The sequence below is a fragment of the Echinops telfairi genome, unplaced genomic scaffold (genome assembly GCF_000313985.2).
Source record: "Echinops telfairi isolate 266 unplaced genomic scaffold, ASM31398v2 ScPeMD7_15;HRSCAF=58, whole genome shotgun sequence".
Taxonomy (NCBI): domain Eukaryota; kingdom Metazoa; phylum Chordata; class Mammalia; order Afrosoricida; family Tenrecidae; genus Echinops; species Echinops telfairi.
In genome coordinates, this window is record NW_022103912.1 from 8,665,921 (window position 1) to 8,681,041 (window position 15,121).

General features: G+C 43.3%; 1 protein-coding gene across 2 annotated transcripts in view; it reads left to right on the forward strand.

Annotated features, from left to right (window-relative positions):
* The first annotated feature begins 6 nt into the window (after positions 1 to 6).
* SLC35F5 (solute carrier family 35 member F5) overlaps positions 7 to 15,121 on the forward strand; it is a 68,202-nt gene continuing 53,087 nt past the window's right edge. For both annotated transcript variants that reach the window (XR_006679827.1, XM_004711895.2), the window contains exons 1-5: positions 7 to 59; positions 804 to 882; positions 1,023 to 1,164; positions 2,823 to 2,966; positions 13,344 to 13,406. Coding sequence is in view for 1 of the 2 variants with exons in the window: in XM_004711895.2 (XP_004711952.1) it covers positions 20 to 59; positions 804 to 882; positions 1,023 to 1,164; positions 2,823 to 2,966; positions 13,344 to 13,406 (468 nt within the window). In the remaining variant the exon portion in view is untranslated. The remainder of the gene's footprint in view (positions 60 to 803; positions 883 to 1,022; positions 1,165 to 2,822; positions 2,967 to 13,343; positions 13,407 to 15,121) is intronic.

The following is a 15,121-nucleotide window of genomic DNA, read 5'->3' on the forward strand; positions in this document are numbered from 1 at the left end:
TGCCGGGCCGGCTCTGCTCATGGTGCCGCCACGACGCCAGCACGGGGCAGCAAAGCCAGGTAGGCCGAGGGGCAGGGCCCGAGTCACCCGGAGCCGCAGCTGGTGCCGAGTGCCCGGCCCGAGGGGGCAGCCCGGGGGCCCTGACCGAAATGGGGGTGCGGGTGGAGGGCGCCCTGCGCTCGTCCCCACTCGGGTTTGGGGACGCCGCTTGTGAGTGGGATCGTGGCCTCCCCGGGGGTCGCCGGCCGGTGGGACAGCCAAGGCACACTCTACTTTTCCCGGTTCCGTTCGGCCCGGACCCGAGGAGGAGCCTTTTCCCAGCTGCCGCCTCCCCGCCCCGATCCAGAACGGCTACCCGTAGTGCCCGGGGAGGTGGCAGAGCAGGGGGCCCTTTCCTGGAGCACGCGAAGTGATGGGCAAGAAAGGGGCCCTCCAGACCCCCACACATCACCTCCTCCGGTCCCCAAAGCCCTCTGCCCCTCGGGGGCAGAAAAGGCACTTTGGGACATTGCCATCGGGGTGGGTGTCCCTGTAGAGAGAGGTAAATGAGGGTGTTCTGTGCTTGTGAAATTCGGAGACGCTATTTCGCACCAGGAAACTATATGCATGTTCAACTGTTGCATCCCCCGCTGGGCGAGTACTTTTCTGAGCTTAATCTTAGGCGGACACTAGTGGATAAGCAGCGGACTGTAAAGGGCATCCAATCATATTTAGTATATTTGAGTGTGATTTAAAATAGATGTGATAAATCGCATTCTGAACCCTGATGTTTTTGTGGATGTCACTTTGCTATTTATTTCTAGGCGTGCTGACTTGGGCACCTCCTTTTAGACTCAGATCTGCCAACTTTTCAGAAGACCTCAGAAAAGCCCTTAGAATCAGGTAAGCCCTACGCCTTTCAGTTTCCTAGGTGGGGCTCGTAATAAATGCCATTTGTTTCTGTCGCGCTTACTGTCTCATTTTTTAATAAGGATGTTTTCCCCAAACCACCTCTAACGTGATTTGTATTTTCTGAAAACCAGAGTGCAAATGGTGTGTGTATTTATCATGAACCGGATGAATTCTCAGAGCAGTGGTTTCACTCAGCGCAAGCGAATGGCTCTTGGGATTGTTATTCTCCTACTTGTTGATGTGATATGGGTGGCTTCTTCTGAACTGACTTCGGTATGTAGTTCTTTTCTGGGAATGATGTATACTATCACTGCTAACCTTAGTATCGCTAGCCATTACTATGTGTCTGGACTTACAAAAGCAGGACCATGTATGCTTTCTTTGAGATTTACTGTTATTTCACATTGAACCTGCAAAAGTGTATTCTGGGTTGGTTCATGCAGTTTCAGTGCGCCTTTTAGGAAGAGTAATTAGAAATAAAGACTATGTCTATATCTTCCTAATAGTTGAAGGGATTTCTGTGGTTTCTTTTTAAAACCCAATTTTAAAATATTTATAAATGTTATTTTCTAGTGGAGTGACCATCCAGGATACACAACAAGTTGCCACCATGTGGTAGAAAACACGACAGTTTAGGAAATGAAAATGAGTGATGTGGTCCGAGTTCTCACATACAGGTTACTGTCTGGCCCGAGGATGAGTGCATTTGCATATATGTGTGTGCTGACTATGATGTTATTTTGAAACACACATTGCACAGTGATTGCCCTTTAGTTACATTTTGCTTTGGTTGATGACATATTGATAGTAAATGACCTATTTTGGACTCAGAAGATGGTTTTTCCTTCTATTTGTACAACTATGTTATGCTCTTTCCTTAATAATTCCTATACAAAGACCAAACCAGCTGCTCGTGTACTAATCCCAATGTAATGGCAACCCCATTTGCACAATTTAGGAGCTCCCATGCAGGTGTTAGAAGTCCTCGATATTCTTGGATTGTTGGGTTTGTTTTTTTTTATATGCCGTGTTAGTGCACATAATTAGGGTGGTTGGTTCTTTTTTTAAGAAGACCCCCCCTTTAAAAAAACACGAGTTTATACTGACTTCTCAAATTTATATTATGATTATAGATTTTTCTTTAACTTACTAATAACCTGAAACTATAATTTTCATAGACTAGGATAACCTCTTTTGTGATTTGGTTGCCTTGGTAATGTTTTTTATTTCCTCTTCTTGGGCTTGAGGCCACGTGGTACAGTGCTAAGCTGGTAAATCAAGGTCAGCAGCTGTTTAACGCCCCCAGCTGTTCCTTGGGAAAAAGAGATGGCGGTTTGCTTCTGCGAAGACCCTGCGCTGGGAATCTTATAGAGCAGTTCAGCTCTGCCTGTAGGGCTGCTGTGGGTTGGAGTGACTCAAGGGCCATGTTGCTGCTTGTTTTGTTTTCCATCAGTTCTTCTTCAGCCTATGGACACAGTGCAAGAAGTGCCTCTTGGAAAACGTTCTCAGTAATCTTCAAAGTGATCTGCCAACCTTTGCGCTTTCATGACATGTACTCTCCTTTATGTTACTGCGTATCCCGTGGCACTGCACTCTCATCGTCTGTATCTCCTCTGCTAGACTTTAAACGCCTGACGGACAGGAATGCCCATCTTACTGTTTAGTTCCCCACACAGGTCCCACAGCTAAGTCAGATTTCACTGCCTGCTGACCAGAACCTTTTTTGCAGGTCATTGCTGTTTGTTTAAGACACTGCCCTTTGACTGCAAGGCAAATAACACTGTTCAGAAGTGCCTCTTCACAGTCCCTTTTGATCTTGCATTTTTAAATGAGCTTCTAAGGAGTTAAAGTAAATCATGTAACACCCTTATTTTTCTTGGAAAGGTTTAAGGTCATTTCATCGCTGTCTTATGTCATTTTTCCTTCCGCAGTATGTTTTCACTCAGTACAACAAACCATTCTTCAGCACCTTTGCAAAAACATCCATGTTTGTTTTATACCTCTTGGGTTTTGTTATTTGGAAGCCGTGGAGACAGCAGTGTACAAGAGGATTTCGAGGAAAACATGCTGCTTTTGTAAGTTGTTTCTTTTCTGTTTTTTTATTTTAGGTATTTGAGGAGAGAAATTTTTCTTTTTTTCAAAGATTTAATAAACAGCTGCTTTGGTTTGAGTTTTGAAAGTCATGTTTTGGATCATCTTGTTGTCAAACTGTGTTATATGAAAGTAAGGGTACCTAATTGCTTTCTTTGCTTTACCCCATCACATCTCGAGTTGTTAAAAATGACTGAAGTCGCCAAAATCTTCCACACAATACTCGGCTTTTCGTGCACTCAGCTTTTCTGCTGGGTTTTACAATTCATTTCAGTGGCCACACAGAACTCCCAAAGATGCTTATGATTATGGGGGTTATTGTGGTGGTCAACAGCTTACAATGCGAGTGGCAATCACTTTGAATGCAGTCGTTCAGTCAGGCCATGCTGTAAAGTTTCCTCCAATGCTGCCGATAAGGGGCATGCCCTCCACTGAGTGTTACTGGGAAGGCACCGAGCTCCGGTTCCGTGGATCAGCTAACCTAGCTCCTGGAATTAAGTGCGCAGAGGCACACTAGTCCACAAGCCAGCCTCCTGCCCCAAAGAGCTCAGTTTTCCGTGCTCTGTGGGGTGGGAAGTCCACCGCTCTGTTTCAGACTCTGGCGCTTGCTCTGCTGCTGCTGCTCCTCTGTCACTCCTCTGATGTCAGAGTTCACTGTGCGAGGAGCCCCAGATCCAGAAGATAGCTTCCTTTCTCCTACTTCTGAGATGGCTCATTTTATACCTCTCACTGCCATTGAGTCAACGTCTACTCATAGCGACCCTGTAGGGCACAGTAGAGCTGTCCCGGTGGCTTCCCAAGAATAACTCTTTTTTTTTTTTAATCGTTTTATTAGGGTCTCATACAACTCTTATCACAATCCATACATACATCAGTTGTGTAAAGCACATTTGTACATTCATTGCCCTCATCATTCTCAAAACATTTGCTCTTAAGCCCCTGGCATCAACTCCTCATTTTTCCCCCTCCCTCATGAACCCTTGCTAATCTATAAATTATTATTTTGTTATATCTTGCCCTGTCCGACGTCTCCCTTCACCCACTTTTCTTTTGTCCGTCCCCTAGGGAGGAGGTCACATGTAGATCCTTGTAATCGGTTCCCCCTTTCCAACCCACTCTTCCTCTACGCTCCCAGTATCGCCGTTCACACCATTGGTCCTGAAGGGATCATCTGCCCTGGATTCCCTGTGTTTCCAGTTCCTATCTGTACCAGTGTACATCCTCTGGTCTAGCCAGACTTTCAAGGTAGAATTGGGATCTTGATGGTGGGGGATGGGGAGAGGGGAGGAAGCATTTAGGAACTAGAGAAAAGTTGTATTTTTCATCGTTGCTACATGGCACCCTGACTGGCTCTTCATTGGACTAGAAAGGCTCTTCTTTCTCCTTGGAGCTGCCGTTGTTTCAAACTGCTGGCTTATGACTAGTGGTCCAACACATAAGCCCTATGTCACTAGTGCTCTCTATCTAACAGGATGGCAAATCATTCCGTCTTTTCCCCCACCTTCTTTTACCGAGACCCATCAGGAACAGGTCACTTGGTGGGGTTGACGGAGACTATGTCATATTAAATAATTTGCTACCTTGCATGATTTCTGTTGTGTAGCCGTTCTACCCTCACTAACAGACTCCCAGTCTTGTGCGGCAGCTGTCTAATCTTTTCAGTTGCTGCTGTCAATTTGATTGCTCAGGGACAGCATAATACGCAGAAAAAACAGTTTTGCTAGTTAGTCTATACTGTTACTTGGTTTCAAGAAGGTATCAGGGATATTTCTGGCTTAAGGTTTAAAGGTGATGTCAGAGCAATAGTTTTAGGGGTTCATCCACCCTCCATGGTTACAGAAAGTCTAAGAGCCATGCAAATGGGAAATTGTATTTTGCATTTCCCCTCTGTTAGTCAGCTTTCTTATATAGCAGGGCTTTTGAAACCTTTTCCACTGGCGACTCCTCTTTGCCCGAGAAATTTGCAACAGGGGAAAGCACTGCTAGAAACACCTCATTTATTACCGTTTGATTTTTAATTACTTTGCGTGGTTGGTTTTATGGTTGTCAAAATTTTCCCAGCATTTACTTGACCCCATTGTAGGGTTGTGACTGGCAGTTTAAGAAGTTCTGTAACATCTTTGATCAAAGTATTACATAATAGTAGCCAGACATGATCTTGTTCTTCTGGTCTCCTGACAAACTAGGCAGTTGTTCATGGAGGTAATGAGCCACAAGTTCTTTGTTGTTAGGTGCTGTTGAGTTGGGGTGTGTGTGTGTGTGTGTGTGTGTGTGTGTGTGAGAGAGAGAGAGAGAGAGAGAGAGAGGTGACAGGTGACAGGTTAGGGCCATCTTCACAGCCAGTGCTATATTTGAGCCCATTGTTACAGCCACTGTGTCAATCCATCTCATTGAGGGTCTTTCTCATTTTCGCTGACCCTACTTAGCGCTCAGGATGTCCTAGTAATACTGTGTTCTGCTCGCGCAGTCGTCTGTTGATAGGCATTTGGGTCATTTCCGCTTCGTGACTATTGTGAATAAGGGTGCAAAGAGCTTTGGGATACACGTCTTCTTGAATCTCATTTCAAGTCCTTTGGGTATGTATTAGGGGTGGTATTCCTGTGCATACTGTGGTTTTATTTTTAGTTAAATGAAGTATGCCACGCTGTTTCCACAAGGGCTGTACCAGTTTGCTTTCCCACCAGTCAGAGAGAAGGGTTCCAATTCCCCACACCCTCATCAACACTGGTTGTTATCAGATTTTCCCCCTCTCGCAGCCATCCTAGTGAGAGTGAGATGGTAGCACATGGCCGTTGACTTCCAGCCCTCATGGCTAATGACACTGAGCACCTTTTCATATGTTTGGTAGATATTTGATGTCCACTTTGTTGAAATGTCTATTCAAGGTCTTTGCCCATTTTATGATTGGGTTGTATGTGAAGTTTAAGTTTATATGTGTGTGTGTGTGTATATATATATATCTTTTCTAAGACTCTTGTCGGATCTATGGTTTCCCAAGATATTCTTGAGACGATTATTTTAATTACAAAAGGGAAAGAGTGTGTTTTAGTTAGTATAAGAAACACATGCAAGTAGAAAGAAAATGTCTTGGAAGTGATGATGGCAACATGTGTATTAATGTGCTTGATACAGTTGATGTATGGATTGTTATAAGAGCTGTAAGAGTCCCCAATAAAATGATTTATTAAATTTTTTAAATAGTGAAAATAAAAAAAACACTTGCACTGTCAAATCTGCTCTTACTCATACCAAGCACATAGGAATTTCAAGCTGTAATCTCTACTGAAGCAGGCCACATCTCCGCTCCTGCAGAACATGTGGTAGGTTCAAACCACCAGCCTTCGAGTCAGTAGCTGAGTGCTTATCAGATGGTTTGAATGATCACATTCTATTCTTTCTTTTTTTTTTCTAAATCATTTTATTGGTGGCTTGTATAACTCATCACAATCCATCCATCCATCCATTGTGTCAAGTACTGTTGTACTTTTGTTGCCATCATTATTCTCAAAACATCCTCCCTCCACTTGAGCCCTTGCTATCAGCTCATTTTTCCCCCTCTCTCCCACCTACCTTCCCTCCCTCACAAACCTTTAATAATTTACAAATTATTATTATCTCCCTTCACCCACTTTTCTGTTGTCCATCCCCCAGGGAGGAAGTTATATGTAGATCCTTGTGATCAGTTCCCCCTTTCTACTCCTCCACCGTCCCCTTCCCCTCCTGGTATCACTACTTTCATTATTGGTCCTGAGAGGTTCATCTGTCCTGGATTCTTGCGTTTCCAGCTCCTATCTGTACTAGTGTGCATCCTCTGGTCTAGCCGGATTTGTAAGGTAGAATTGGGATCATGATAGTGGTGGAGAGGAAGCACTGAAGAACTAGAGGAAAGCTGGATGTTTCATCAGTGCAGCACCCTGACCCGCTCCTCTCCTCTCCACAACCCTTCTGTGGAGATGTCCAGTTGCCTACAGATGGGCTTTGGGTCTCCGCCCTGCACTCCCCCTCATTCACAGTGATATGATTTTTTGTTTGATACCTGACACCTGATCCTATAGACACCTCCTGATCACACAGGCTGCTGTTCTTCTTCCATGTGGGCTTTGTTGCTTCTCAGCTGATGGCCGGCTTGCTTATCTTCAAGCCCTTAGGACCCCAGACGCTGTGTCTTTTGACAGCTTTCTTCACCACATTTGCTTATGCACCCGCTTTGTCTTTGGCAATCCTGTTGGGAAGGTGAGCATCATGGCACATTCTCTTCGTCCATTGAGTTAACATAACCAACTGATTCAAAGTGTTGAAAGAAATAGTAATTTACATTATCATATGTATTGTCCTTATATAGAAGTGAAACTGCAACATTACGTGTCTAATTAATGCTTTAATGTATACTATCTTTGTGAAGTTAAGATATTTCTTGTGTTAGTGGAGGAATATACTTACCAGAGTTTTGTTAGACTATTCAAGAATTGTTTTTGAGGTGATGTCAAGAAATATGCACTCGTGGGTGCACACAAATTTAATATAAATATATAATTATGTATGTATATAATTGTATAACTTTACAGGATTAGTACATGTATGTGGGGGGAGGCCAGCCCCCACAACTAATCGTGGGTTCGATAAGTGCAATTGTACAGTTAATATATCTAAAGATTATAGTAAAGTCATAGAGAGCATGAGAGATAGAAGAGAGATTGAAATAATGGAGTCAGACACATTTCATGGTAGCGTGCTCACCTCAGCCCTGCTTGGTGGTCCAGGTGGAGAGAGGAGGAGGGGAAGGAGCACAAGGGGAAAGGGGACAGGAGAGGAGAGGGGGCACCTATGAGGGGCCAAGAGGGGAGCCAGAGAGAGAGAGAAAGAAAGAGAGAGAAAGAGTGCTCTATTGCTAACCCAGGCCTATATACCTTTGGGGGAGTGCAAGCCCACTAATTACAGGTAAAGACATATGTCACAGGAAGGGGTTGCACTACAGGTTATACAGCAACGAGAGGGGGACAATCTAGGGATAATAGGAAAAGGAGGGATTGGGGGTATCCATGTGACAAGATGGGCGGATCCTAGATTCTGGATGGCAGCCTAACTTTGGATGTCACTGAGCCGGTTTGACCTGTTCTCTGCATCTCCATAGAAACCATTATCAGTAGGGTGTGAACCCTACCTGCAGGAACCAAGCTAATGGTCGCAAGCCTTTAGGGAAAAGTAGCCCATTGTCCTTAACAGCAGGGAGGGGGGCCTACCTTGTTGGGACCAGACAGTTGTCTGGCAACTGACTGCCTTCAGGAAGGATGTCTCTAATCATCTGACCTCCCCACCATATGTCGGCAAAAAGCCCCTAATGTTTGGCATGCCTTTGAGGGAGACAAAGCTGGGGAAAAGTCTCTTTATAATCCCACACATGTACATTATAGAAATGCATATACATTGTAGTAATAGATGTAGAAATACATTATGTGTGTTATATGTGCACATTGTAGCTGTGGTGCAATAGATCACTTTTCTATTTCCTTTCTTGCAATGGCCTTATAACTCCCAGAAAAATGATTGCTAATAGGGTGATTATAGTCTGGACAGCTTGCTAATAAAGCAAATTAAAAGTATTTGACATTTTTGTGGGGGTGTAGCCAGGAAAATACGGTATATTGAACTCTGAACGAGGAAACTGGTCAGTTTTGCCATCCAACTATGCTGAATAGAGTCAATTCTGGAGAACTCCCTACCGCCAAGGCAAAAGAATTGTGAGTGGAGCACATCATTTGGACCCTGGGCCCTGCACCAGATAAGCCAAATAGACCCAAGAGCCAGAGAGGAAACGCGCTGTGACACCAGAGACACTGTGTGATGATGGTAAGCAGCAGTAACAAGCGTGGTGCAGAACCAGGAGACCATCAGGAGATGGCACAGTAGGCTTGCCAACCCGTGGCTTTAGGGAGCTGCTTTGGACTGAGTCTTACTGGACTGTCTTGTGGAATGTCTCTGGGGACTTATCAGTGGAGTTGAAGAGCTTGTAATACTTGCCTTATGAGGCCCCAAGGGCTGAGAGCCAGCGAGTGGCTTGTCTGTTTGCATAGCCAAGAAGCCGTTCTGATGGAAGCACTGTATCTATCCCGAGTCATTCCTCATCCTGAATTATACACTGCTACTTCTGTAATAAGCTTCATAATCGTTAATGTGTATGATGAGTTCTGTGTGGCAATTGCAGCAAATTACCAAACCCAACAGAAGAGTACCCCTGCTTTGGGAAGGACAGCTAGTGTAAGAATTGACAGAAAGTTTGTAGAGAGGAGGAGGTATGTATGCCGGACCTCCGGTTCCCTAGAACTCAGCTTCCGGCTGATGCTGATTCTCTCTCTCTTTTTCTTGTAAAATGGTTTTGGTTTTAAAAAAAAAAAATTTTATATCATTTTATTAGGGGCTCATACAACTCTTATCACAATCCATACATACACCAATTGTGTAAAGCACATTTGTACATTCATTGCCCTCATCATTCTCAAAACATTTGCTCTCCACTTAAGCCCCTGGCATCAGCTCCTCATTTTTCCCTCCCTCCCCGCTCCCCCCTCCCTCATGAACCCTTGATAATTTATAAATTATTATTTTGTCATATCTTACACTGTCCGACATCTCCCTTCACCCACTTTTCTGTTGTCTGTCCCCCAGGGAGGGGGTTCAATGTAGATCCTTGTAATCAGTTCCCCCTTTCTATACCCCTCCTCCCCCTTCCCGGTATGGCCACTCTCACCACTGGTCCTGAAGGGATCATCCGCCCTGGATTCCCTGTATTTCCTGATTCTCTCTCTTTATCATGATGTTACAGTGGACCACATGCCCGTCATACCATTTTTATAGTTAAAAAAAATTTAGAAAGTAGATGAGAACAAAAATGAAAATAATCTCTTACAATTCTTTAATTCAGCAAATAACCCCTGGTACTACTTTGGCATTATCCTGCCATGCATTTTTATTTTTGTATTTGCATTTTAATTTTACAGCAGTTGATTGTACTATCCTGGCCTCTTGTGTAGCCTACATTTTGGACTTATTAATAGTATAGCATGAAAAAGTTATATAATTTAGTATTCATCTGCACTTTGAAAAAGTGTTAAATGTTTGTTTAATTATAGTAGGGGTAAATGTTCTTGATTGAAGAAAATTATAGTAACAAATAAAAATTCTGTGTCTATAATCCCATCTTCTCAAGACCACTGTACATATTTGGTCCTATCTATGGCTATAAATGTATGTATATGCTCATATTAAAAAGTTCAGACAGGAATAGGTTTAGTTCTTTACATATAGTTTTATAAAGGGAACACACAACTGTATCATGACTACAAGGCTAATAAGCATCATTTTAGATAGTTTCCTCTTTTATTTAACTAATTTTTGATAGATAAAATGCTGCCACTTTTTCTTTTGATATGAATAAGTAGGAATATATATATATATATATTTTTTTTTTTTCTGGATAAGTAGGAATATTTTATCACACATTTACATGACTTATGTAAGACACGTGCCTGAAAGCATAATTGTCGGATGAAAGAGCAATGCCATTTTCACAGCATATGAGTCCTGCTGCTAGGTTACCTTCCCTATCGGTTGTACCAGTGAATACTTCTGGGATCAGTCTGTCAGATTGAACCCTGATCAAAACTCTGACAACATTGGTCACTGAGATCGTGAAAAGTGGTATCTTACCTTAATCTGCTTTTTCAAAAAGTATTTTATTCTGAATTAGGTGAAGGTTTACAAAACAGATCATAGTTTCATCTTCAGCAAGTCATGCTCATTCTGCTGCAACTCATCCTTGCAATCCCCTCAACGTACCATCTTCCTGTTTGTGTTTCGTATTTCCATCCTCCCTCCTTTCCCAACCTACTCTGAACTTCGTCCTTAAATGTTTGTTCTTATTCTCACATGGAGGTGAGCTCAGTGCTTGACCTGAAGGCGTGAACAGGAGCCGCTCACTGTCTTGGCCATCCCACACGTTTCTAGTTGACTAGTTATCTTGGTCTCATTTATGATTTTGGGAGCTGCTCTACATTTTTTCCCCAATCTGGCCAGGTCCTCCTAACATGATCCCTTACAGAGCAACTGGAGACTGATGCATGCAGGGTCCAGTGGTCTGTTGAACTTATTGTTCCAATGTGCCTTTGATTTTCCTCACTCTTCTTATTTCTTGACAGGAAAAGACCCATAGTTGCACCTTAAATAGCTGCTCACACGCTCAGTCGGTGCTCACCAAATTAATTTGCAACATTGCCATTGTGAACTATATTTGCCAGCTGACCTTGATGGCTCACCAGACTGAGGTCTGATCCCTCAGGGCCAGCTATCCATTCCCTCAAGGTATTTGGTTATGGCTAAGATTTTTTTTTTACTTTGTCCCTTGTATTTTCCACCACATTCATGGATATATTTGTTTCTGCTTACTTTTTAATATATTATTGACCAGTGGAATTCTCTTGTGAGTTGTCTGTCTTGTCCTTTTTTTATAGATGGACCTTTTTTTTCTTCTTACTGATTTGATAAGGGTTCTTTATGAGCATGGACTTTGGTATTTGAATCCTGCCCTGTCACTTGCCAAGTTTATGACCTTAGGCAAGCTGTTAACTACTGTAGTTGTTATAACACTTGGCTGCTAACCAGCAAGGTCAGCAGTTGATACTCACCAGCTGCTGTGCAGGAGAACACACGGTGGGGCAGTGTACTCTGTACAGAGTAGAGCCTTGGAATCCACATGGAGCAGGTCTACTCATGGTCTGTGGGTCCCCAGTCAGCCAGCGGGTTTGATAGCACCGGGTTTGGTTTTGGACCTTAGTTACTTTATTTGTAAAGCTAGGAGATTGGTAGGATTGCTGTGGGGGTTAAATGGATTCCTTTTTGTATTATCTTAGCACAGTGGTCTAGACTGAGAACTGTTCAGGAGGGTCTCTAGATCAAAACTATTTTCATTTAATACCAAGATCTTATGTGCATTTCTTGGTAGCCTACCTAGTCTATCTTGAGATCTGAAATGTTGAAATTGTGTGTGAAATTGGCATAAGCTATGAAAATTCACTAAATTGGATTTTAATTCTGGCTCTGTTATTTAAATTAGACCTTTAAGTCTGATTTTCCTCTTTGTGAGGATGATGCCACCGACTAGCACAGCACTATAGAAGGGACAAGGTGGGAGAGCCCACCTTGATCTTGAACAATGCGGCAAGGAGCAGCGTCCCATCTCCTTTCCGCTTACATTTGGATCCAGGCTTCCCCTTCGCACATTCCATTTCTCATCACTAACCCTTTCTGTGACAGAAACTCTCTCGCAGATCCTAGCGTTCCAGAGTTAGATCATCCCTGGCGATCTTGAGGTGCATCAGAACATCCCTAGCCACCCGAGGCCAGGTCCTCAGGAAGCAGCCACAGATTCCGGATTTGGCCCAGTGTCCTGCCCTGCAGCCTAGCTGCTCTTCCTCTTGCTCTCAGTCCCCTGGAATTCGACACAAACTAGAGCTGTGTTTTTCACTGCAAACCTTTCTCTGTTGCTGCCACCTAGAGGTGGAGAGCACAAGTCCACTTTGTTTCGCCTGCCCTCATGGGTTCATTAATTCTCTCTAGTGAGTGACAGCAATTATAGGGACTGTTACCTATACTACGGGGGCGCTGGTGGCTCAGTGGGTAAGCATGAGGCTTCCTCCCATGCATGATGGTCTCACCAATCTAGGAAGATCTAATGAGAGGCTTCCAAGGTCCAGAGCCCCTTAGTCATTAGAACCTCAAATATGTGTGATGGGGGCCTTAGTACAATTATCAATCAGAATATACATGACTCCATCATGCCTCCTTTCTTCCTAATGGTTGCTGGCCAGGCTACTGCCTGATTATTTTGAAAACCCAGAGCATCTTAATTGCTCAGGCTGTTTTCGGAAACTAGATACAAAAGGCCAAATCTAGTTCTTTATGCACTTAATAGTAAGATTACGATGATAGTACCTACCTTACTTGGTTGAGTACATGGCATGTGATGTTCAGTCAGTCGTTGCTGTTATTAATGAGAGTTGTAGTCCTAATAGCCCAGTGGCTAAAGTACTCAGCTGCCAATCAGAAGGTGGGGGATCATATTCATTAACTGCTATGTAAGAGAACAATGTAGTCAGCTTTGGTAAATAAGCGAGCCTTGGAAGCCTAATGGGCCAGTTCTGGACTGTCTTTTAGGAGCGCTGGGGGTCGGAATGGTCTCAGTGGCACTGGCTTGATACTATTAGAGGTCTATTCTGGATTTTTGGTTCTACTACTTTGATTTGTGCCTGGCTAGTCCTACCTTAAAACTGAGTGTAGCTGAATATTATACCCTATTTTCTCTCTTTTAGTTTACGGATGCTGAAGGTTACTTTGCTGCTTGCACAACAGATACCACTATGAATAGCTCTTTGGTAAGTGTTTCTTTTCTCAGCGGGCACGGGACAGAGCAGGTAGATGTGACCGTGGCAGGGAGGACTGAAACAGCTTCGATGGCACGAGAGCTGTTTTATAATGCAGAGCTATAGCTCAGTGTTGATTGCCCTCCACGAGGATTGTAATTCAGTCTTTCCATAATTTAGTCTTTCTTTCCTTAGGGACATGTAGGTCCTAGAGCTATTCAGCCGTGGGAGGAGAGAGGGGCATTGGAAGCAAAGATAATGAAAGAATGGAAAGAGTCAAGGAGAGTACGTTGTTTCTCGCCAGCTCTGTCCCTTCATGTTCTTTATTGTATTACTGTCATGTAAAAATATTTTTGTATGCCAGAGATTATACTAGCAAATTGTTCATTTTTACCCAGATATTTTAGAGCACTTAATATGTGCTAGAAGGAGCCCTGCTGGTGTAGTGGTTATGTGTTGCACTGCGATCCTCATAGTTGGCAGTTCAAAACCACCAGCAGCTCCTCAGGAGAAAGATTGGGTTTCTACTCCTGTAAACAGTTGCAGTCTCAGAAACCCACAGGGGTCGCAGTGAGTCAGCATTGACTCGATGGCAGTGAAAATGAAGAGCATATGTTAGGAACTTGTCCTCGGCTCTAGAAGTACAGCTTCCATTCTAGTGTGTAGATATGCATAATTATTATCAGATCACTAGTAAATGAAACAATTGATATATTCTCTTATTTGAAGGATTTACAATCTAGTTGGAGAGTTAGTGCCTTATTCTGGAGTCTTTAGAAGAACAAAACCAATAGTGAGAAATTTGCTTTAAGGCAATGGCTCATGCCACTATGCGACTGGCAAGTCTCAAATCCATGGGTTAGGCGACGGCAAAAACTTCTGGTAGTTCCTGTGGTTGCAGGGCCTGATGAACCCAAAATATGCAGGATAGGCCGCAGACTGGAAGCATTTCTTAGCCCATGAGGTTGCAGGGCTTAGTGAATCCAAAATCTGCAGGTCAGGCAGCAGGCCAGACAGACTTCTGCAGGCTTACATTCCAAGAACCCAGAGGTCAGACTTTGCCAGAATATCCAGTTATAGATTGCAGGCAAGCCACACCCAAATAGCCTATCAACTGATTGGCTATTTACTTCAGATCACAAAATGTCGGCAGTTGCTTAGTGTCTGCCAAATCATAGCCTAGCCAAGTGGACATTAACATTAGCCATCACAGATAATAAATCTATTTTTTTAAGGCTGTCCCTATGCACATCTTTAAAATGTATTGGGGGTGGGGGGGGTAAATTTACATTAAAATGTAATATTGATTTCTGAAGCTGTCTGGTTATTTTAGAAATGCATTGGCGGGCAGGGTAAGTTATTAGGTTTTATTAAGAGTTTAGGGGAGGGAGGGGAAAAATGAGGAGCTTATACCAAGGGTTCAAGTAGAAAGAAAATGTTTTAAAATGATGATGGCAAAAAGTGTACAAATGTGCGCGACACAGTGGATGTATGAATGGATTGTGATAAGAGCTGTATGAACCCCCGATAAAATGATTTAATAAATAAATAAATATAGGCTTTAAAAAAAAGAGTGTATAAAGCTTAGAAAAAAAATACCATGCAGGGGAGGGGAGTAGAAAGATCCCCAGGGAATGATGAGGGAGGACATTGGAGACAGGGTATGGTGCCCCAACAGGCTAGACTGGAAAACACAAGTTTTTCTTGCTTGGTATATTTTAATTTGT